The sequence below is a fragment of the Drosophila biarmipes genome, chromosome 3R (assembly GCF_025231255.1).
Source record: "Drosophila biarmipes strain raj3 chromosome 3R, RU_DBia_V1.1, whole genome shotgun sequence".
Lineage (NCBI taxonomy): Eukaryota > Metazoa > Arthropoda > Insecta > Diptera > Drosophilidae > Drosophila > Drosophila biarmipes.
The window spans coordinates 14,523,789-14,547,662 of NC_066616.1; the positions used below are offsets into that span (position 1 = coordinate 14,523,789).

The 23,874-nt window shown below is 41.5% G+C and overlaps 5 protein-coding genes and 3 long non-coding RNA genes across 8 annotated transcripts in view; 5 read left to right on the forward strand and 3 right to left on the reverse strand.

The window, feature by feature from the left end:
* Positions 1-586: 586 nt before the first annotated feature.
* LOC108031952 (endoplasmic reticulum aminopeptidase 1) lies at positions 587-5,907 on the reverse strand. Its single transcript, XM_017105738.3, has 6 exons — positions 5,353-5,907; positions 4,209-4,367; positions 3,677-4,151; positions 3,383-3,621; positions 2,065-3,307; positions 587-969 (listed from the first exon to the last, which is right to left on the reverse strand). Exons 1-6 carry the CDS (start codon positions 5,856-5,858, stop codon positions 658-660), a joined length of 2,934 nt encoding a protein of 977 aa, XP_016961227.1. The 5' UTR covers positions 5,859-5,907; the 3' UTR covers positions 587-657.
* A 1,268-nt stretch (positions 5,908-7,175) lies between these two features.
* On the forward strand, positions 7,176-7,971 carry LOC122819018 (uncharacterized). The gene is made up of 3 exons (XM_044094948.2): positions 7,176-7,337; positions 7,399-7,647; positions 7,708-7,971. Exons 1-3 carry the CDS (start codon positions 7,203-7,205, stop codon positions 7,771-7,773), a joined length of 450 nt encoding a protein of 149 aa, XP_043950883.1. The 5' UTR covers positions 7,176-7,202; the 3' UTR covers positions 7,774-7,971.
* On the reverse strand, positions 7,812-8,981 carry LOC127011551 (uncharacterized). Its single transcript, XR_007764580.1, has 2 exons — positions 8,835-8,981; positions 7,812-8,679 (listed from the first exon to the last, which is right to left on the reverse strand). It is a non-coding gene; the product is annotated as an uncharacterized LOC127011551 (long non-coding RNA).
* Positions 8,982-9,145: 164 nt separating this feature from the next.
* Positions 9,146-9,601, forward strand: LOC108031022 (uncharacterized). The gene is made up of 2 exons (XM_017104221.3): positions 9,146-9,346; positions 9,411-9,601. Exons 1-2 carry the CDS (start codon positions 9,146-9,148, stop codon positions 9,522-9,524), a joined length of 315 nt encoding a protein of 104 aa, XP_016959710.2. The 3' UTR covers positions 9,525-9,601.
* Positions 9,602-9,884: 283 nt separating this feature from the next.
* Positions 9,885-10,291, forward strand: LOC108031313 (uncharacterized). Its single transcript, XM_017104558.2, has 2 exons — positions 9,885-10,060; positions 10,123-10,291. Exons 1-2 carry the CDS (start codon positions 9,926-9,928, stop codon positions 10,183-10,185), a joined length of 198 nt encoding a protein of 65 aa, XP_016960047.1. The 5' UTR covers positions 9,885-9,925; the 3' UTR covers positions 10,186-10,291.
* A 44-nt stretch (positions 10,292-10,335) lies between these two features.
* LOC127011540 (uncharacterized) lies at positions 10,336-10,749 on the forward strand. Its single transcript, XR_007764565.1, has 2 exons — positions 10,336-10,488; positions 10,540-10,749. It is a non-coding gene; the product is annotated as an uncharacterized LOC127011540 (long non-coding RNA).
* Positions 10,750-15,577: 4,828 nt separating this feature from the next.
* The window catches only part of LOC127011535 (uncharacterized), a 28,472-nt gene continuing 20,175 nt past the window's right edge, over positions 15,578-23,874 (reverse strand). Inside the window, exon 2 of the long non-coding RNA XR_007764557.1 lies at positions 15,578-16,011. This is a non-coding gene — a long non-coding RNA (uncharacterized LOC127011535). The remainder of the gene's footprint in view (positions 16,012-23,874) is intronic.
* LOC108032053 (PHD finger protein rhinoceros) overlaps positions 22,562-23,874 on the forward strand; it is a 30,892-nt gene continuing 29,579 nt past the window's right edge. Inside the window, exon 1 of the mRNA XM_017105868.3 lies at positions 22,562-22,799. The gene's annotated coding sequence lies outside the window, so the exon portion shown is untranslated. The remainder of the gene's footprint in view (positions 22,800-23,874) is intronic.

The window sequence follows — 23,874 nt, forward strand, 5'->3', positions numbered from 1 at the left end:
ATTACGCAGTACATTTCTAAATTATGGCCTAGTCTGGTACGTGAAGGAGTTTTACTATAAGGTACCGAAAAAGTGCAAGTTGTTATGGCTATATAATCAAAACAGTTATAAACACTCGGCAAAAATGATTAATAATGTCAATTTAATTGACGAGTCATTCAATAGCTTAGGCTAAAAATGCTAAATACGTCAGTACTTTAAGATCGTATTTTTATTACAGGTTATAATGTAATACGATTAAAATCATTAATTTAAGCTCCCTTTACCTGATATATTTATTTTATTTTTTTACCTTGTATTTCTTGCATTTTTTATTTAATGCAATGCAATTTTCCATAAACCGATTTATCAGCCATAAATGACAACCAAAGATATTTTATGCCCCCTTTAAAAATGGTAAAATACTCTTTATTAAAGTTTGGCGTATAAAAATAGGCTATAGATCAGCTGACCATTTACGGCCAATGACTTAACGTTTATAGATCGGTTATCGGTTAACCATAGAACACTCAAATTGATTTCACTTATCGGTTATTCGAAATGTGGGGAAAAGCTCTTCACGGTTAATTGATTCGACTCGAGTGTGTTGTTGTATAGAAATTAATTTATTTGTAAATAAGCTTGTACTTATGTAGTCCCTAGTGGAAACAAGAGTGATCACCTATACATATCAACTATTCGTAACGCACTGCGCAACACCCTAGTTGCCTCCTTCAGGATGCCCTCGTTCCGACTGGATCCGTTCGACGCACTGAGGGATGCGGCCAGGAGGGCATCACTTCTGCTGGTCGACTGAGGAATCTCGCCCAGCAGCCAGTTGTGGATCTGCTGCCCGAACTTGTCCTGGAAGTTCTCGCTCATCTTCACCTTTTTGCCCACCAGCGGCGAATCGGACTCGATCAGCTTTTGGTCCGGATGAAGACCCTCCAACTTCATGTAGTCCGCGATGTTTTGGCGTAGCCTTACGAACTGTAAGAAAATGAAATATTAATAGGAGAATTAAGGGGATTTCTGTAATAATTAAAAAAGAAGAGATCTATCCCCTATTTAATAAATATTTTTTGTATCCCTGCCAAACCTAAAAAATAATTATTTAGAACAGAGGATCAATCAATCAATCATCCTGACAGACAGACTACAGCTTGTTATCCAATACAGTATTTTTAGGTTTCGGTCTATTATTGACCAAGATACACCAAAAAAGGTCAAAGAAAAATATCGGTTTGTCGCCCAAATAGGTAGAGTTACTTTTTCCCACAAAAAAATCAGTATTTTGGACGACAAATGAAAAGTAATAGACCAAAAAAGGAAAGTCATACCTTGTGAGAATTGTGAGAAAATTTTCAATCAATTGACATTCACACCTAAAAATGTTTTTTTTTCGATCAATTTTCGCTAAAAATAAAAACGGTGCTTTGAAAAAATTTGCTAAAATTTTTCGTTTTTAGAATAAGCCAAAAAATTACTATCAATATTAATGTAGCTTATAAGCTGTCTAAATCAGTGCATCTTTTAGGCTTAAGTCCATTTTTGACCAAGGTAAACCATAAAAATTCAAAGAAAAATATCTGTTTTTCGCAAATAAAGAAGGGTCACTTTTTCACCCAACATACCAGTATCTTGCATGAAAAAAGAAAAGTAATGGTCCAAAAATAGAATGTCATACCTTGTTGGACTCGTAATACAAATTCTAATCAATTGGCTTTCACACCTAAAAAATTTTATTTCTGACCAATTTTCGCAAAATAAGACGATGCCAACCCTTGAAAAAAAGTAAAAATATTATTATATATAATATACAATTTTTACTTTTTAGATTCAGTCAAAAAATGAATGCCATTAATTATGTAGCTTGTTCGCTGTCTAAAACAGTGCATCTTTAAGGTTTCAATCCATTTTTGACCAAGTTACACCATGAAAGGCCAAAGAAAAATATCTGTTTTTTTTTTTCAAATAAATAAAATAATAAAAGCTCACAAAAAAGTTATTTAACTTATATATTAATCAGAATACTAATGTTTCCCTAGAGCATTCAATAAAGTAGTTATAATATGTTTCACTCACTTGCGTCCTCTGATGTCTGGGTACGAATCCAGCGAGCTGTTTGAAGTGTTCCAAAAAGTTGGGCGAGCGGCAGAACACCCTGTAGTTGCGCTCGACGTACTGCCAGATAACTGGTCGAGAGGCCAAATTGTTCTTGTAGATGTAAAGTAGGTACATCAAGTTATCGGGCTCGTTAAAGATCACGTGCGTGGAGTTCTCGCCCAGGATGACTTCCAGATAGTACAACAGGTGGCGATGACTCTGAGTGCAGCGGAGTCCATATACCAGGTCCTCGTAGTACACCGATTCGCGATTCGCCTCCTGGAGCAAATCGATCACACTGTGAAAGTCCCGGTCGCTCAGGTACCGTGCTCCCATACACAAAAGAGTGTCGGCCGTGGCAAAGAACTCCAAGTCCGTTGAGAAATTGTTTTTATTGATGATATAGTCCTTGGCCACGCCTCGTGTGTACTCCAGGCATTCCGGGAGATCCGCTGAGCAGGCCATTTGTAGGATCCCCAAGCTCGCATCCAGAGTTATATTGAAGCTCTGTTCCACGAAAGTGCGCCTGAAGATGGGGCTGACCAGGCGGCGGACGAACTCGTTGAAAAGGTTCTGTGACGAGGTTCCAAATAAGTTTGCCCTCAAGCACTCAATGGAGTCGCCCACTTCGTTCCAGATCAGTGAGTCATCCTCGAACTCCAGGTACTTGAGCATTTCGAACACCAATTCCACCTGCTCGATTTCGTTATGCTCGATCAGGGGCTTAAGATCCCGGAAGAGACTGGCTCGATTCAGCCGATGGATGACCGAGTGGTTGGTCTGCAGCTGCCTGGCGATGGCCATTAGGTTATCCGTGTCGTAGTGGACGAGATAGAATCCCGTCGCCTGTTTGTTGACTATAATCCAATCCTTGCCGCTGAGCTGGATATCCAGGTACTCCAAACCTATGGAATACTGCGGCTGGGGCGGCATGAATATATCCGCTTGGGTGTCCTCGAAGGAGGGCGACTGTGAGGTGGCGAAGTTCAGAGGTATCCACCAGAGCTCGTCCTTCGAGTGAACCGATCGCTGGGCGAAAGTGATGGAGTTGTTCTCGTAATTCCGGCTGACCTTCACAATGGGCAGCCACTCGCTGTGCGTCCAGGAGAGCATGATATCCCTTATCCTAGAAGCCCAAGGCTGCTGGGACAAGTACTCGTCTTCCAGAACCTCCGCTTGCAGGGCATCGAAGAGGTTCAGCTCGTTGGCCACGCTATAATGACTGGGCGAAAGAGCAGAGCACCTTGACCCATGAATTCCAATTGACCAGTTCGCTGGGCTAGTCTCTATAACTTACTATTTCTCCAGAAAGTGGCTGATGCCCCGTACGAAGACCTTCTGACGGAGGGCGTTGTGGAACATCTTTATCACGCAGGCAGCACGCTTATAGGAGATGATATCGAACACCGCCATGATATCCTTGTCACCTTCCACGTAAAGGGACATCGGGCGAACATCAAAGAAGCTGTTGTAGCTGTAGGCACTGTCCGCCTCCAGAGTTATAAAGGCATCCATTACTTTGCCATCGGGGTAGAGCTATAGGATAGATATATAAGAATATTTTATTTGGGGTGTAACAATAACAACCCACCATATCAGTGATCACATAGCTAAAATAGGTAGCAAAGCCCTCGTTCATCCACGTGTAGGTCCACCACTCCGGCGACACCAAGTTGCCGAACCACTGATGGGCGATCTCGTGGTTCTGGGTCACCTTGTCCCACAGCGCAAAGCGTCCCTCCGGCGATCCGAGGTGCAGCAAATTGTGGTCCTTGTAGGTGATCAGGCCCCAGTTCTCCATGGCGGCTCCGTAGTTCTTCTTCAGCGCCACGTGGTCTAACTTTGGCAGGGGATAGGAGACCCCAAAATAATCCTCGATTGCCGCCACCGTTCTCACCGCGTTCTTCATGGCCCTTTGACCCTTTTCCTTGATCGTTGACGGAGTGTAGATACTCTGGGTGACCCCTCGATAGGTCTCGGATATGCTCTCGAAGTCGGAGATGACAAAGGCCACCAGGTAGGTGGAAACAGGTGGGGTGGTTTGAAAGAAGGTGGTCTTCAACTCGCTGTAATCAATTTTACTTTAGGTAAAGCTTCTTTAATGCACTCCTTTTTTTCCTTACCCATGCGAGAGTACTTCCTTCACTGGCATGTTCGATATGGCCGAGTGGCTGCTGCCATGAGTTATGGTTATGCTGAAGTTTGACTTGAATCCCGGCTCATCGTAGCAGGGAAAGATGAGGCGTGCATATGTGGGCTCCGACTGCGTGGCGGCTATGTATCTGTAAGATTAAGATAGTTGGGTCAATGGGTAATGCTGATTATGAACTATTTTTGAACACCACTTTAATTCCCCTCAGAGATTACAACTTGTTAAACAGTGTAATTGCCGCCTGGCTATGAATTTTAATTAAACAAAATCATTTCACTCCAAAAAATACCAGTCCCATTTTCAGATCAACGAACGCTAAACAAAAAACCAGTCACAGCCTGCGGCTGCCGGAATGATCAATCACTCGGAGAACCTGCTCTCACTTCCACGGAACAATCGCATCTCGTTATTCCCAACCGAAGAGCATGGGTCATGCGAATATGTTGCCCAATCGAAATCAAAACAAATCGGGGCGCTAAGCGTAGTACAAATACTACAGTGCCACTATCTACCGGGAACTGATAAGGCGCGACCCCTAATTGCCGACACAGTCATTCCCCTTTATAAAGAATCCCCCCATTGAGCAGTCTCAATGTTTACATCGTCACCCTGGTGACGCGCCGGGATCAACCCATCCCGCCATATGCGCCGGGCATTTGCCATATGTGTGACTCTTTCTATATACTTTATAAGGCAGATAGCGATAAAGTCCGCGAGAGCTGTCTACGCCAGCCAAGTAATTAAAAGGCAATGCCAAACAAATGGAAATATCAACAAAGTAAAAGTGAGAGCGCAACCAAAACAAAGTGCACACCGAATCTATCTCCGGGTTATGTAAGAGGAGCTTGCTTATAATCTGGATGAGCGCGTGCCCGACGAAGGTATTCCTCAAGTCCAATTAAAAATGTGATATCCAGCTTTCCCTGCAGGTTATCTGGCTTTATGATAAGAAGTAGCCGGGTTGCCATAAAACTGAAAGATAGCCCGCTTAAAAAAGGGATTGTAAAGCTCATCCAATGGATCTTTCTAAATTTAAACTATCTCTACAAATAGCTGCAGGTTTTCGGGTTTTTACACTTATGGCCTACTGTTGCCACGAAAGATAAACTACTCACGAGGTGCGGTTGGTCTTCTCATCCTTATAATCCATGTAGTAAAGACCCGCGGGACGCAGTGTCATGGTGGCGGTGTAGAGGATCTCCAGGCGGTATTGCTGGCCCTCCTCGAAGACCAGGTGATTCTCGTCCTCCCTCGGATGGATGATGAGGTAAGCCCCCGCTTGATGGAGCGTGTGCGTCAGGTCGTCCACGATCTGGGAGCCCCCGGCCGTCAGGCGGTGGACAGTAATCTGAATATCGGACAGGTTCTTGGCGTGCATCACTATCTCGTTCGTGGAGCGCCGAATGGCTACGTCAATGGTGGCATTTCCGCTGAAGAGCAGCACGCCCTTGTGAATATCGCTGGATATGTGCAGTTGGTAGAACGTCGGATAGGTGTCGTTGGGCAGGCGCAGGGAGCGCTCCCGCTGGGGATGCGCCGCCAGGGATCCGCTGACCACCAGGGCCAGGGTCACCAGCAAAGCACCCGAAGCCGCAGCCACTCCAGACGGCGGCGTGATCATGGTGATACGAAAAACGCGGACCGGATCCAATCAACTGTATCTGTTCGCGCCCTGGCAACCGCAACTCGACTGAGCGGCGGCGCCGAGCACCCCGGTGGTTATAGCTAAAGCCCCAGCGGTCCCGATAAGATAAGCCGGACGGCTGATCGATGGGCACTCGTATAAGAGAACACTTCGCACACAGGTTCTCGCCAGAGGTGCAAACAACTCGATCCGCTGGAGTGAGTCGTCGAGCACTCGAGGGAGCGGCATTGAGCAGGTCACGGTGCGGTCCTTGGCACACTAACAACACACACCCCGATGCGGGCTTTCCACCCAAACTCACTCTTTTTTTGTCAGGTGGTTGTCGATAACCCTAGGGGTATACCCGCACTTCTTTCGAAGTGTCGTCATTGGAAAGACAAACACGAGCAACCCCTAAGTGTAATGAGTGCTTGATCAATAACCTGTTTTTTTATGTGGATCCTCTTTATCTAATTAAATTTATTGTTATTATTGTGTTAATTACAAGTAGTCGTCATTGGAAAGACAAACACGAGCAACCCCTAAGTGTAATGAGTGCTTGATCAATAACCTGTTTTTTTATGTGGATCCTCTTTATCTAATTAAATTTATTGTTATTATTGTGTTAATTACAAGTAGTCTTCTACCGGTTTTCCTAGCTACTAGGGGCCTTAAGATGGGATCAGGTAATATCTACATTATATGTGAAAATTAGAATTAGAATTTAATATTTTCTTTGCCAATTAAAACTGTTGAGTCTTTTTTATTAGACTAAAAGTAAAGATATAGTTATAAAGTAAATATTAGATGGGATGAGGAATTATCTACCTTGTATCTATAATTTAGATTCTGAATTTTATATTTTCTTTGTCCATTAAAACTGTTGAGTATTTTTAAAAGACTAAAAGTAAAGATATAGTTATATCGTAATTATTAGATTTCCTTAACGTCGTATTATATCCTAAAAATTATAAAAACCCAGAGCTACCTATCTAATAATCTTAAAAATGATTGATTTAAACAACCTTTGAAATCTTTAAAATCATGCTGAGATCTTGCAACCAACAATACCCCTAATGGCACAGTTTTCGGAACACTCAGCACCTCTCTCATTAATGATGATTGATAAAAATGATTTATATTTTTACCTTCGTGCTTACGCATATTTTCCTACACTGATTATTTTAGACTCATAGCCGGTAAATAGGAATTGGAATGAATAGAGCTAATTAGACGGTATCTGGTAGTCAGAATACGCCGATCTATTAGTCACTGTTTACGCTGTCTCTTCGCTTCGTTCGCAAAATCGAGATCGTTTATAAGTCCCGATCCAAAAGCCGAATGCGTCAGTTGGAGCTTAACTTCGCCAGCGAAAAGATGTCGATGATTCCCACGTTCACCCATCTGTCCCTTATATTGTGTGTCCTGGGTTATGTGTCTGCATATCAGCAAAATTGTCAACCAAATGGAGGATATGTGAGTTTCTAATAAAAACAACTTTATATAAATAATAATTATAACAAAATTTAACCAACAGTGCCAGATGCACACGGACTGCTGTTCCAGAACCTGCAAGACCTACAATTTAGTTTGTGCTCCTAGGGTTGACGCCTTTGATCCAATTAAATATACTAAGATAAATATTTTCGATGAGACGCCTGTCAAACAACCCAAAGATGAGGTGAAAATTTATGGTCTTCCTGGTGAGTCAGAGCCATCGAAAGACGTTTTTTTCGTCGGGCCAAAGACAAAAGCAGCGGCAGAATGCGGGCAAACTGGTGAACCTGTAAGTCAATTTATTTATCTAATCACCAACTTTCCCTCTCGACTTGTACTTATTTTTCAGTGCTCCCGGGCTGAAGAATGCTGCAACTTGCGATGCCACACTTATATGCATAGGTGTGTCACCTGAAAAATATTCAAGCATACGGAAAGATGACAGCCAGATAATTACCAAAATCCATATTCGGAAAGGGTGCAGCCCCAATTTAATACATATAAGATAATGTTGTGTAATATTCCGTTAGTTATGATATTCAAAAAATTACATTTTTGTATTTAATTATCTTAACCCTCTCTTAAATAAATGAAGGCTATACATTGAAAAATATTTTTAAACAATGCCTGATAAATGAATATAAATATTTTAAAAGTTGGGAAAATACCTACACAGTCGCTGTAAGCTATTTAAATGATAACGCAACGGTTGAATATGTGGTTAAGTATGTGGTGAGGGAAAAAATACCCAGCATTTAAATGAACTGATAATTTCATTTACTTCTTTACATTATCGAAAGTATAAAAGCTGGGATTTCAGCAAAACTTAATAGAGCTCTTTTCCAGTTGATGTTAAGTACTGTGACGTAAATGCGGTTCTCTCCCGTGATTAATTTAAAGAATTTAATTATTGTTTTAGAAATACTTTTTATCAAAGCTTACAGCTCTGAGAATGGAAGACACTTAAAATGACCTTAACCTACTGAACTCAATAACAGATTATATCGACTTGAAACACATATCTCTTTATATACCTATGTCTGGTATCGTTTTTGATGCGTTGACACTAAATATTGACAGGGCATTTAGCAATTATCTCGAACGTCTTGACACAAATGTAACCCGACTTCTTGACTTGGGCAAACAGAGGAGCCTGTCCAACAAGAGCAGTTTTAATTACTTATTGCCACAGGGTCAGCGAACCAATAATGGCGGAGTTTAAAAGCCATGCTCTGACTGACTTTGATATTTAGTTCACTCTTTGTTAGAAACTGATTTGAAGTCAAAATGCTGGCCATTTTGTTGGTAGTTCTAGTGCTGGCTGTAAGGAAAATAAAAGATTACAATGCTTAAATTATGAAGAAGACAAAAAACAAATGAAAAGATATATTTTACACAACTATTTTTAATTTTCTTAGTCCCAAATTCAAGCTCTTCCCGTTGACAAAGACGCCTTCCCAAAGGACGTGAAGTTACCTCTGATTTCCAAGCCACCAATGCAGCAGCAACTGAATCCCCTCAACCAGGACGAGGTCACCATGTTCACCACTATGTTCCTTAGCCTTCTCCGGGGAGTAGCCGACTATAGGAACATGGTGGCCGCCGACACAGTCCAGAGTGTTTGGCAGAGTCCGCCAGTTGTTGACTTCAGCCATCGGCTCTTTGCCACCTAGGAATATTGTTATTAAAACTGAAACTGTTTTTGCACAAACAAACTGTAATAATATTGTTGATAAAAGTAATCTGTTTTCCACTTCGGCAAAGAGCGGCATATAAGAGTTCTGCTCATGGAATCCATCATTCACAAATTGAAAATGAAGCTTAGTGCAAACATCATTTTTCCTATTTGGATATTTCTGGGAATGGCCTTCGCTTCACCCACTCTTCAGATCGAGCCTCGGCACATTCCCTATGGCATGGATGAATTTCGACCCTTTCTTGTCAGAAATTCCACCGACGTGCTGCCTTTGTCAAAAAATCTAACCCAAGTAATTGCAAGAAAAGGGTTTGATTTGTAACATTTTTTGGCTAATTGAGTATTATTTTCACCAGATTCAACGACTTCGATGGGCCGATAAATGTGTGCAGTTCAGGCATAAGTGCTCTTTGGCAGAGCACTGTTGCAGTCTAAAATGCTTAAAGAGACTTTATCGCTGCATTATTTAGTTCCGAAAAGTAATAAAATTACAATGTAATTTAATATGTCAATAGCTCACTTAAATAAAAATGTTATTTAAAAAAAATTTGTATTTACTTTTTAGGAAGTTTTAAAGTGCGCTAACAAAAGTACTCTCATCTGTATTTATCCACCACCTTCTTTTTTATTTGAACTCTTCATCCCTAAAAGTATTCAACAAAACATATGCAATCGTATATCTTAAATAATTCTTAAAAAACAAGAGAACAGAGCAGATATTTAATGACCTCTCTCTCTGTTTATTTATACACTCGTCCCCCAATATAGTAAATAATAAACCGTGACAATATTAACTAAAGTTCCCGTCGCACAATAGTCGTTGCCTAAAATCCATAAGCGTCAGTTGTATCTTAGCATTTCCAGTGAAAAGATGATAATCAACAGATTAATCATTTTTTTCTGTATAATGGGCGTTGTGATTGCACTTCAGGACATACAAAATTATACCAGTACTGTCACTACGACAACGAGCGCTGCTCCGTATTGTCAGCCAAGTGGGGGATATGTAAGTTCCCTCTATATATAAGGAAACTCAATTTAATATTTTAATGTTTATTAAAACGGCAGTGTCGAATGCACACGGATTGCTGCTCACGAAGGTGTATGCAAGTGCCCGCAGAATGTCGCTAACGCTGAGATAAATTCCTCATCAATTTGACCAACTTTAACCCTTAATAATGTTTAGTTAAAAATGAATAAAATATGCCATTTGTTAATAATAAGAGCGTGATCAGTACTTAATGAGTTTTTCATTTGTTTATTCATCCACTCGTTGAAAATAAAATCTGTTTTATGTATGAGTTTCCATATAGAGGCGAAACTCTCCAGTTAAACTTCAACTTCGGCAGCGTGAAAATGCTGATCGCTCGGCTGGGACTTTTGTTGGGTATTCTGGGCTTTGTGGCTGCAAAATGTCAAGAAAATGGAGAAACTGTATGTTTTGAATAAAAGAGAAGTTTATATTAAAAATCATGTAAATTCTAGTGTCAGACGCATACGGATTGCTGCTCAGGAATGTGCTTGACGTACCTATCTCGCTGTACAACTTGTACAAACTGCAATTTGCCCGTTCAATTAGGATAACAAAATCCATCCTGAACTATTGAAAACGTTTTTAAAATAAATAAAGGTTGTAAATAGAATATGCAAATATTCAAAAAAGTAAAGTAGCTATTTTTACTTTAGAAAATATAACTTTCTTTTATTTTTGTTACCATTGGGCATAATTTTAATTTGTTAAAATTTTAATTAATAACTTATGTTACTAAGCCTAAGGGTTTAATACCTAGGATTTAAAACTATTATAATCTGCTTCTTCATTGATTCTTGAACTTGTTCTTTTAGTTATTATAAAACAATAACTCCCAAAAGTTTATGTATAAGCCCCCTTAATGGTGTCGAGAACAAAAGTAATGGAAATGAGTAGGTAAGTTTTGTTATCATCTGTTTATTCATATTCTTGGCTAGATATAATAACCTTTGTCGTATTAACCGGCACACCTGTTGTATACTAGTCCCAATATAAAAGCCTATAACTCCTGGTGAATTTTGTCTTTTGAAGCGCACAAATGTTTGTCGTCCGTCTTGTATTTTTCTTGTGTATCCTGGTGTCGGTGGCTGCAATTTGTCATCACAATGGGGACAGTGTAGGCTTTCAATTAATTAGATATCTGACTGGTTAACTTAGTTCTTATTTTAAATCGTAGTGTACGGATCACGCAGAGTGCTGTTCGGCAATGTGCTCGACCAACCTGGGGCAGTGCTCCCCAAAAAATGGAGAACTTTGGACATAACTTGGATTTTTACTTAAACTATAAAGGCTTTACAACAACTAATTCCCTACTATATTTAATAATCTTCAATTAAGTCACTTAAAGAGCAAAACCAAATTTGTTTAATGTAACTTTCTTCCTTCTTTAAATTGCTGAAAAAGTAGTGCATACTTTTACGCATCACAATAAAGGATTTTATGAATATTTGTATATTTTGTAAAAACAGCTTCATTAAATTTCAGTGTGACTTTACAAGGATTAATGCTCCAGACAGCACCTGACCCGCCTGTCTCCCTGCCTCCCTAAGTGAGAGGAACCGTGGTAATTACATAGCTCGCATTTAGCCACCATCGAACCCATGTTCCACCACCTCCACACATCCTGCCTGCTCATCCTCCGCAGCTGCTTAGTCAATCACTCGACTGGCAATAATAAAGCAAAGCCGTATCAGCCGACAGAGTGAAGTGAAGTGTTTGGCTGCTCACAATCAACTTACATCTGCTGGTGTTTGTCAGCGTTTACCAGCAAACAATATTTCCGCCCACAAACAGCCAGGCATTCGAGCATTGAGCATTGAGCAGACAATGCGACAAAGCGGCATCAATGTGAATTTTTTCACTCATAGACATTTGCATTGACACACGACGGGGAAATGGGGAATATCGGGGGAACCCCCGTCCGCCGTTTTTGTACGAGTGTCTCCAAGTGATCCTTTCCCCTTTCAGGGGGCACAAAGCGCACACAATGAGTTTAGACAGCGATTGTTTGGCTTTCTTGTCGTGTGTGTTGGCCGCTTCCTTTGTTGTTGTCACGCCCCGACTTTCTGGGCTCACGAGTGCTGCAGTTGGATCAACAATGGCCGAAAAGACCCATTAAAATATGGCCGACTGGCACTTGAATCGGGTGTTTTTTATGGCCGACCCCCCGAAAGTATGCCACATAAAACTGCAGCATAGGTGACCCTTTTCACGCGTCTTTAAGCGCCCATTAAGCACAATCTACGGGTTTTATGTGGCCTGTGGCTTCCCCCCACCAAAAATTGATTATTTTTGCAAACTTATTGTCTTGTTTGTTGGCGCACGTGCCAAAGCCGCTGGGATTTACATGCAAATCGCATTCATAGTTGAGTGTTTTTGGCTGCATCGAGTATTCTGGGTACAACAGGAATTTCTTTTGCCCGTATTTTGCATTTGAAACTCTTTGTTCGATTTGTTTTGCCAACATGCGGTTATTATTTGGCACTTACTGGCTCTGCCGTCTGGTGTTTTCCTTCCCTGCTTGCCTTTCGCAGAGGAAGACATCAAAAACTGCGGAACCGGAAGATATTCCACACACCCCTTCTCCAGCGATAAGAGATGCCAGCTTGATGAAGTTTTGGCGGCACTGCCTGGCAGGAAATCACTTTCGGTACCCCCACAAAAAAAATATGAAAATAAAAACCGAACGAAGTGAGATGAAAATCGATTGCTTTTGGCCATCAGCGGATTCCATATGCAGTTTCATTGGCCTAAAAGTGTGCAGAGCCGATGAAATGCGGCCACTTTGTCATCTGCTTTTCATTGCAGCCGCAGAGAGCTCCTTTAAGGAGTTCGTTTCTTTAATGGCCCTTGCCCTCGGATTGTGTAATATATGCAGGTGTGCCAAACTTTTACATTGCACGTGTCGGCAGACACTTAAATGTCGAATGAATAATTCCGCCTGCCACTGTGAGTCGGCAAACTTTTATTGCTCTTGGCAGGCACTGAGTGCTAAGAAAAACACACCGGCACAGGTGCCGCAGGATTGCCGAATAACTTGGGGCAATTCGCAGGCTGCCAGCTGCTTAATTGGAGTTCACAGCAAACTAAATGATGCCCAAATCCGTTTTACCGGAAGTTCCTTTGGAGCAGAGTGCAATGCTCTGCTTTTCTGCGGCGGGGATAACGTGGCGTATACGTGATGCGGTCAGTGGCAAAAGCGACTGGCTAGATAAACAGACAGGGCGACTTATCAGTAACGACCTTTCTTTCGGGCTTTAAGACGTGTGTACATAAATACCTACTCACTGGGAGTGGAAGGTTTATCAAAACGAAATATAAAATATTAACAAGTTTGCGGGGCAAGTCGCTAACTAAACACTCTTTTGGGATGTAAAAGATGTGTGATAGAATTTATACTTTTAGATTATTTACTGCTTTGGAGGAGACAAGCTAAATTTTTTTTTAGAAGCATTTACTAAATTGGGATAATGTTGGAACTGTATAAAAAAGCCAAGTTAAATAAAAAGAAGAAAGAAAGTTTTGATACATAAAACTCATTATAAAATCTTTGCAGCTTATTAGAAAATATTAACAAAATTTATTAACTTAAAAATTATACTTTAAGAAATATCTAATAAATGTTTGAACTTCTGGAAAAACCTGTTCTGAGTTCCCCGAACGACAACACCCAGTGGCTTGACTTTCCCACATTAGGGAAGTATTTACAGCTTGAAAAGGATTTCTTTTTTGTAGGCCTCGCATATGTTTATATTTGCATTTGTGGCCGAGGCTGGGTTTGGGGCACAAAAACAGGGATTTGCAGCGCCGGCGACGGGGAGTGGGCTCCGGTGTGTCTGTCAGGGGCCATGAAATTGATTTTAAATGCGGCGCTGACTGGAGAGCAGATTCCGCAGGACGGGCCACCGGGTGTCAGGGGACGGGGCAAAGAGTCGGGAGCGACGATGATGATGGGCCGCCGGTGTCGTTGTCCTCGGATGAAACCGCACGTACGTACATATGACAAGTCGTTAGGACCGACTTAACTGGCAAAAGGAAAAGCTACACGAGCTGCGGCGGCAGCGGCAAATCAAAGCGAGTGTCCATCAACATTACGGGACTTTGCAGACTGGGCGGGAAAATGGAAAAGCGGAAAAGTGTCAGCGCTTGTCAGGGCGGCCATGGCCAAACCGAGCCTGTTTGTGAGCAGCAGCGGGCAAAACTCATTATATTTCTTTCGCTTTTTCTCGTTCTTTTTTTTTTTATTTTTATTTTTCCAATTGAAAGCGCCGGCCCTTTAATGTGGCGTTTCAGTTTCAGTTGCTGTTACTCTTTTAATCGCACACGCATATATAAAAAAAAATAAAAATATAAAGCAGAGTGTGCGACTGTCAGGCGAACGCTTTGATGTGTCAAGCGTTCGATATGGAGGCGGGCGGCAGAAACCATAAACCCGGCACGAAATTAATAAGAGAGGATGCGAATTTGCATTCAAAGGCGGACACACTGACATTGTAATCGGAGTACCCTCGGCGCCCTGACCTGACCCCCGGCTTTAAGGCGACCTTTGCCCGACTTTGCAGGTGGAGGTGGAGCACAGAGGGTATCCCGTTTACGCCCCCTGGCCAAATTTGCATTTATCGACAGGACGACGGAACGAGAGGACGACGGTGCGGCGGTGGAGGTGTAGTCTCATTAAAAAGTAATTGCCCATTAAAAAGAGCGAGCTGGCTGCCTGACTCGCTGATTTGTCCACTTTGCTGGTTGTTGAGTATCTGGTTTTTGTCCGGCGTATCTTTGTTTCGAGTTGTTGGCCGTTAATTGAATCGGCGAAATGACAAGCAAAACGATTCCTTTTGTATGCCCACGGGCAGCCGGCGATGGCCACTTGGGCACTCGTTGCGCATACGCTCCGTGGGCCACACAAAACATGCCCCGTGGCAGTGACCGCACATCGGAACAGAGCGGCCACTCACAGGGGCACAGGGAGAAAAGTACCCCGAAAATGGTCACCAGTTCGCATATGCTTCCTTGTCAAAGTAGGTCTTATATGAGGGGAGTCATTCAGCCATTCAGCCAGATGAAAATATACCAAGTTTAAGTTCAATATTTTTATAACTTCATAAATGAATACTTAAAGCCTGGTGTAATTAGGCATTTATCTATTTTATTTTCCCAAACAAACAAATATATATTTTATAAAAAAGATGCCCTTTCACATTGCATGCATAAATATCATAATAATTATAGAGATCTTAAGAACTGTTATATAGTTTATAATATAACAATAGGGAAGTCATTTAGAGGAATAAATAGTTAAGTAATTAAGAATAAAATATAAAAAATGTAGGTAATATATATTAAAAAATTCATTTATCTCTACTTAAAACCTGATCCAAAAAATGTAATATTTATTTATTTTATAATCTCAATGACATTAACATTATCTTTAAAATATTTTAACCATACGGAACTTGGGAATCATCTAATTTTTTAAATTTTAAGGAGACTATATTTACTGTTGCAATGTTATATATATTTTTCCAAAATTTTCAAAATAAACTTCAGATTTTAAGTAAGTTTTATCATTATAATGTTTAACTCCCCCTGTTCTCCGTGCACCTACACCATTTTGCTGTCTGACATGTCCACTCCAGTCCATTTAAATCATTATCATCAGCAGTTTCATTATCATCGAGAAGTTTGCTCTACGTTGGTAACCTTTTTTTGTATTTTAGTTTTGTGTTTCTGCCTTCTGGGAGTCGGTAAGGCTTGACCCCAGCAGCAAAAACAAAAATGCAAAACACAAGTTTCCTTTTTAGTAGCAGTTTCATTTTTCCATTTCCATTTCCATTTCACTTCGATGGTCTGATTCGATGTTTGCCGGCTTGACAGTTCGTTTGGCCCACTTTTGGTTTGCTAATTGTCCGGAGAATGGCAACTGAAAGCTGAAAAAAGTTTTATTGAAGAATTGATATCCTAAACGGGCAGTGCGGACTGCAAACTCCTCTTTAAGGTGCAGTCAAAAACTTTGCTGTTTGCCTTTGGGCTTAGTCTTTGGCTGCCAACTTTTTGCCGGAAATAATTCATGAGCCCAGCGTCTAATGAGATGCAAACTTGGCAGCGTATTGACACTGGCTGCGTAAATATTTAAACCTAATTGCAGCCGCAGAGCGCTTAAATCATTTTTCCATGTGGTTTCAAAGGGGGGCAGGACGACAACAGCGGAACTCAATATGGTGTAAAAGGATTTCCTTGTACAAAACATAAGCCTAGTCGTTGCATATTAAACATGCACACACATCGGCACACGGCCACTCACAAAGTGCCACAAAAGCCAAATTAAGTCCGCTGGCAAACCATTGCGCATACGCAATGTGGGCTTTGGTTGTCGCTTGTTGTGCGAGCTGCCGACTGTTTTAATGAAATTATCTGTTACACATTGGCCCCCGAAAACCCTGCTGTTTTCAGTTATTAATTCAATTTTTTCCCAGCAGCAACTCAATTTTGCGGCCACTTTTGTGGCTTTTCCGACAAAGTTGGCCAAAAAAGTTAGCCTTTCTCGGAAAAGCTCTTACATTTTACTAACGCGAGTTAGCCGTGCGGCTATGTTTTTGCGATTTGTTTGCAATCCACTGCCTGCACTTATCCCATCCGCAGCTGCAACTCCCGGTTGCCACGCAACGGCAGCCAATTAACTCCAAATCCCGGACAGAGCAGCAACTCAGCCGAGATCCCAGCTCTGAGCTTCGAGCTCCGAGCTCCTGGGGGCGTGTGTGCTCTCGGCTGGCTGCCAGCTCTAATTACCCCTCCGAGTTGTCTGATTTCCAAGAGATTTTTTAATTAACTGAGCTGCAAACCGCTGCCAAAGGTGTGCAAACACACGGAGCGAGGACACAGCTCGATTTCAATCTCAAATTGAGACTGACACTTGCCTAAACCTAATCCCAGTCATGCGGGCAAAGGATGTGCCGAGTCCTCTAAGACCATATTCTGCAGGTGGAATGTGTAACATGAAATATTATGCTGTCTTTTATACTACCTTTTTATAGCCTTTTATAAATTGGTCAATGGAAAAGACTTAAGTTCAACTTTGAGCTTACATTTCAGTGAGGAAAATTACTTCAAACTGAGATGATTTTAAAGGTCCTTTAAGAAAGGAAATCATTTTAGTGTTCCATTTTGTACTTCAATATTCTTTGGTAAGGCATTTCAACCTGAAATGGATTCATTTAAGGTCTTTAAGAGCACCAGTACCACTTTTCAAAACCCCAATTGAAACAGAGATTTCAGCAATCAATCAAAATCAAGCCAATAGTCCCGAAAACATGCCAAAAATACCATTTCCGGCTGCACCACTTTGCCATACTTCGCACTGCGCTTTTGGAGAGCCCCAACTAGAGCTCGCTAAATATTGCACTTGCATTTAAAATGCAACCACAACCGCACCAGGCACTAGGAAAATGCAAATCACTGGCTCTCACGTGCCGGCCTGGCTGGAATTCAAATTGATGGACAGCATTTGGGGGGGAATAATTTCGAGGCCCGCTGCTCTGCGGTTGGCCATTTTCGAAGTGATTATCATAATCAACCATAAATGATCAAGTAATTCAATTCGAGTGTGCATTCGGGTCAGTTTCTGGGCCCCGTCCACCCGCGGCACATATAATTCTATTTTATTTTTTTACCCTCGCCAGCGCGACATCATTAATCTCACTGCGCGGGGACAGTCATTCATTGTTGGCCAGATATAGCTGTCAAAAACTTTAATTATATTTTCAGCATGACAAGGACAAGGACGACGCCGAGGTTCTGGCCGCCTTAGGCTGACAAGTTGGCCAACAGCAAAATACAAGTACGTGCCGCAGGCGCCAATGAGGAAAATGGGGGGAAATCCGAAAGCCTGGAGCCTGGAACAACTCGAAACCCAATAAATGTATTTGCTCTGATTTGGCTTGGCTCCTCGGCTGCCTGGTCAGCTGAAATATTATACTCGCCCGCTGCACTGACAGGCCCAACCAGTTGCTGCACTTCAATAAAATCAAATTGCCATTCAATTTGGACTGTCAGTGCCGACCACCTATGCCGAGCGCCCATTGTTATTTTTATTTCTGCAAATTGAAAGCACTCCGCTTAATCCCGACGCCTCGCTGGGATGAGGATGGGGCTGGGGCTGGAGCTGGGGCTGGGGGAAAACCAATCACCTCAGAACATCAATTAAAAGAAAAAGAAGAATAGCTTGGGAAAATAAAAAGCGTAACGAGAGCCACCAATCTACGGGGATTTACTCCGGGCAGTCCGTTGCCCCGGAGGGGGAAAAGTTCCACTTCCAGAACCCCTAAGTGCCTCAAACTGTGCCATTTGGCAGGAATATATGGTTCTGCATGGGGAAGTATTGTACCGGAAAATATTACTCCATTCCAAGGATTTATAATGCTCTCAAAAATGGCTTAAAAATGTGTTAAGGCTGGTACAGTTTTACTCAGGAATAGTTTTTTTTTAGGGATATCTTTACGGTTTTAATTATGGAATAGTTATCACTTTAACAAGACTTTTCAGACTGTTTTGTAATGGAAAATCTTACTACATTCAAAGGATTTACAATGTTTTTAAGTACATCTTTAAAGAATTTAAGGATTTAAATACAATAATAAATAATTTGAATATTTAATACTAATTTTCAGCTTAGCACTGTCTAAAATATTGGGTATTGGGCTTCTATAATCATTAAACCTATAATTTATATGCTATCCCTTCTTTTTAATTTAAGATAAATATTTAAAATGTACTTTGATATTAAATTATAAATAAATTATAATATGTATTGTTACATAATTTATATTTTAATTCTCCTTTACTGTATAATATACGCATATGCCAGCGTGCTAAGTAAGCACCACTTCCAGGCACCTACGTATCCATAAAAATCAATTGAATCCAGATTAAGGCTGGCATTGATTGCATTTTAAGTTGCCGGGCGTGTTTATCGCGGAAATCGCGTTCGGCTAACGAGCCTAACGAAGTTTTCAATGTAATTCAATTGCAGAGGGAAACAATGGCGATGCCATCATCGCCATAATTGGCCCGTCAATCTCGTGAGCTTCATTAGCCGTAACGGCTTAATGCGCACCACCGGGCGTATGCGTAATTTTTGACACTGCCGCTGGAAGAGGCGACAAACAGGGCAATTCAATTAGCAAAGCGATGGCCAAAAGTCAGGCGTAGAAGACAAGTCCCTATGCTCGATGTGGGATGGCCAATGTCCAATGTCCGATTCTCGATGTTCGATGGTCAGGTTCATGGTCAAAGGAGCAGGTGAGGCGGGGCACCTGGCACGTTGATTGAATTGCCAAGTTTGTTCGATGCGCGACAAATTCAATTCGTAGGCTCTCACACACATGCTAGCTACCAGCTTTTGGCAACAGGATCTAGCAACAGGCTGCAGGCATTGCAGGCAGGACCTCCTGTTCGGGGCTCTCGCAGGGGCCAAAGGATGCTGCCTGCATCGGGCAGGTTATAGTGCGCCGGTTAATTGCTTTGGAAATTGCATGTGACGAAACATATGGTTTATGTAAGGAGGATGTGGCCGTGACACGGCGCTATCTGCCTGGCTAATTGGATTATGGATAAGCCAATTTGAGCATGGGTCCGGGCCCGAACATCACACGAACTTACAATCAATGCCATAACCGTTTTGAGCCATTTTGGGCAGATGTTCTTTACAAGAAAAGGAAAAAGCTAGAGGCTACCATCCCTATATAACAATATCATCTAAAACTAAACAAATGTTTAGTGTTTGTAGGGTATACTTAAAATAAATAATATCTAACACTTATTTCAAGAGCTTAATCTTTAATGTACCCATTTATTTTCTATTTTCGGCCAACAAGCAAAGCAAAACAACCATATAAAAAAATTTCATATATTTAAGGATTTAATATAAACAAAATTTTTTCAAAGGCAGCTTGCTAATATTTGAAGTAATTCAATACCCAAATGAAATCAATAAACATCCCAACTCATCCAATTATTATACCGCATCTAATGTTTGAGCAATTATATTTGAAATTCATTTATTAAGCCACATACATCTCATTGTTTATTACCTCAGCGTTTAATTATGAATGCATCTCAATTTCACGAACTGCTGGGAAGCGAGCTGCTGTACCTTAAATAATATTGGTTTAACAATGTTGATTTAAAGCTGAGAAACTTTGCCGTTTACCATGCTCACTATCATTGATTTTTAGAAAACCACCTTGAGTCAGGCAAACCTTTAAGGTGAAAGGGAGTATCCTTCTGATTGGACATAAAATTTAAATCGAATTTATAAATCTGCAAGCGGGAAACATAATCTAATTCTAGGCCATATATTGTAAGATGTAAGCCCCGCTTCCGGGTGGATCCAAAAAACCAATGTCCATGCCTGGCCAGACCATATATCATCTGGCCAACTTTCATTCATTCAGTCAGCAGCGGCAACGACAATAGCCCTATATTTGTTTATGCCTCGTTAAACTTTTCAGCCACACGCATAAAACATAAAGCGCGTTGCCAGGCCAGATCAATGCCTTATGTGCATAGTGGGGGTGGTTCTGGGTGGGTGGGTGTACTCCGGGTGGTTATGGCCGGAACGGTAGATGGGCTTACGCTGAAATTGAATTATGGAACACGCACACACCGACGGCATATGCGCATAGAGGCGACATATCGAGCGAGACGCCATGAAATACCATATCTGAGTCTGAAGTCAGAAGAACTGCATGGCGCGATTTCGATGGCTTCGTCGTTTTAGACTGCTAACGGTAGCGCTGCTATCGGTTATCCCTCCTCCTCTCCCCGCTTGGAATCGGCCCCCCTGTAGACCACCCCCTCGGCATATTCATCCATCGAATGCAAAACGGCAGCCTCACAAGCCACATTGTTCGACTCTTTCATTTTCAGCTTCACATTTCTCTATCTGCCCCCCGCTGCCACGCCCCCTGGGCCACCTTCGCCCCTATCTGGGCTTGTTGTTATTGTAAATTATGGCCGCAGCCGCAGAAAAATAACAGCAAATAAAAAAACCCAAACGCAGACTAGGGAAATAGGAAGAAATGTATCTGTAGAGAGAAAAATATCAAGAACTTTCTGCTCTTATTCATTTTTGCAGAGCTTAAAATATAGTAAAACGAAAAACACATATCATTAATTGTGGAACTCGCTTTAACAGATTAAATAAAAGGTAACAAAAGGGCAGACTGAGGAAAAAGAAAAAAATATGTTTTAAAAGGAAAAAATATCAAGAACGTTCAGCTCTTATTCATTTTTTTAAAAACATAAAAATATAGTAAAATAGGGCAAAACATTTAATTATATGTAATTATATATAATTAAAAATATGTAAAAGTTAACAAAAGGCCTAAAAACAAGAAAAAATGTGTTTCGAAAGAAAAAAATATTAAGAAAGTTACTTACTAGCTTTTGCAGGCTTTACCAGTAAATCCCACCAAATCATTTAATGAATTGTGGATTTCGTTGCCAAAATATATAAAAGCAAACAAAAGCCAATAATAATATTCCCTTGAGTTTTTGTTTAATGGCTAATAAGCTTAACTGCTCAATTTAACAGCGGCTATCATAAAGAATAATTTATTATATCCTTGATACCAGCCGTCATAGGAACTATGAATTAAAAAACACATATTTAGGATTGATATTTTGAAGGCCGTATATTTATACACCTTCTTATTTAAAGTCCCAGTTTTTTTGAGTGCAAGAGAGAGACGGGGAGGACGGTCGAGGGCGAGGGGAAATGGGACCAACAACCTGTGTAGGAATCCTGGGCCTGGCATCCATCGGTTTATTGTTTCTGTTTCATTCCATTTTATTGTCGTATGTCATACAATGGCGTAACATTTACATTTCCCATTAAACTTTCCGCTATCAGTTGCCGCTGATGCTGTTTGTTGTTGCTGCCCTCGTAATGCTGAATGTTGTGCAATAAATTTCGAAAAAATATGTCTGCCCAAGAAGCTGCTGCATATTTCCGCTCGCTTAGACGGCGAAAAGTAAGCGATTCGCCAAAAAACGGGAAACATAAGGACTAAGCACTCGAAACAATTTGTTTCTTTTTTCGCCGGGGCGACAAAAGGTTTGAGAAATGGAATATTGATTCAAATGCCAGGAACACACAGGTGAGTCGAGGTGGCTGAGGGGGCACGGCTGAGATGCAACAATTTGTCATTGAAATGCAAGCGCAGCGAAAAACTAACCGAAAAATAGTTAAACAGCTGCCGACGACGGCGGCACAGGAAGAAAAATAAGGACGAAGGACGAAACCGAAGTGCAGAGCCGAGGCGCCAGGACACGAAGCTCGAGCACCGAATATCGTAAGCGGGATTCGCACGACCAACAGTTGCTCCGCCTTGGCCGTGTTGTTCTGGCCATGTTGCTGCTGCTTTGGGCCCCCATAATAGACACCGTCAGCCGCCGCAGTGTCACAGTCCACGCTCGTCCTTTGGGCTGCCAAGTCGCGTTTTCAGTGGCTCGCTGGTCGCTTGCAAGTCGGTGACAAAACGCGCTTGCCGAGTGTAGAACTGCCAAGCTGATAAACAAATAAGCCGCAAAACAAACTAATTAAGAATTGTAACAAAATATCAAATTCAACCCATTGAAGTTCAAGGTTCAGCATAGATGTTCTTGGTCAACTGTTGCAGCAGCTAGCTGGTGGGAAAGTCGAGGAAAACCAGTGCATGTAAGTCGATTGCAATTGAGATTTATTGTCCACACTCGGCTGACAGCAGACAGCAGACAATCCGAGTCCCCATGCCTGCCGAGATTGCGCCATCAATCTTGGCTTTCAATTAGATCAATCATACGCCTCGTGCGCCCTGCGGCCATGTGAAGTGCCGTATCGATTGGGAGTATGTGGAATATTGATTGGCGAAAATAAACACTCACCTGCCTACCCAGACAGTTGGTCCGCTCCGCCGCGTGGTGGCAAATACACACAATGGGCTAAAAATAATGGCCAACCACCTAGCGACCAGCTGACTGGCGCGGAGCCACGAGAAAAGACCAGAGAACCCCTTCCAATCGGGCTTAAAGCCCCGGGATTAGGGCCTGCAAACGAACTGGAAAACCATCCCGTCCTGGCGGAAACTAATTCCAGCCACTCAGATCAAGGCCATCGGACGTGGGAAGTTCCTGTGAAATTCGGTCGCCTGACTGGCCAATCATTATTTAATCCTAAGAACAATGCAGTTCCTGGTAATATTGGCCTACTTCCTAGGGTTCCTTCACCTTTCTGCGAAATGGCTGGACTTCCAGTTCAATTATTCAAGCGGCAATCATTTCACAATTGCTGGCAAACAGCAATAGGCTGGGCAGACGGAACTTTCTTATGGCCATTATGCAATCAACGCATTATCTTAAAATTTCTACATTTGATTGCAACATAATGAATCCATTTGATGACTTGGCCCTTTGGTTTGTCATGAAAGTTGCAATACATTTTCCAAAAAAATTGAGCAATTTTTTCTGCAAAAAACCATTTCTTAACTGTGTTTTTTCAATATTGATATTGATATATTTTTAAATCATTTATAACTAAGGCAATTCGAAGTTCCTAAATTTTCCCAAACAAACCGCTTGAACTTGAGATATTTTCCTTAAGTTCCGTTTTATTGCTTATAAATTATTTATTCCACAAAGGTTAACCTTTTACATTTCAATCACATATTTTCAAATAAAATATTTATAATTCGCTTCAAATAAGTGGCCGAGAGACCCACATTTATTTGTTTGAAAGTGCTCCCGTTTCACATTCT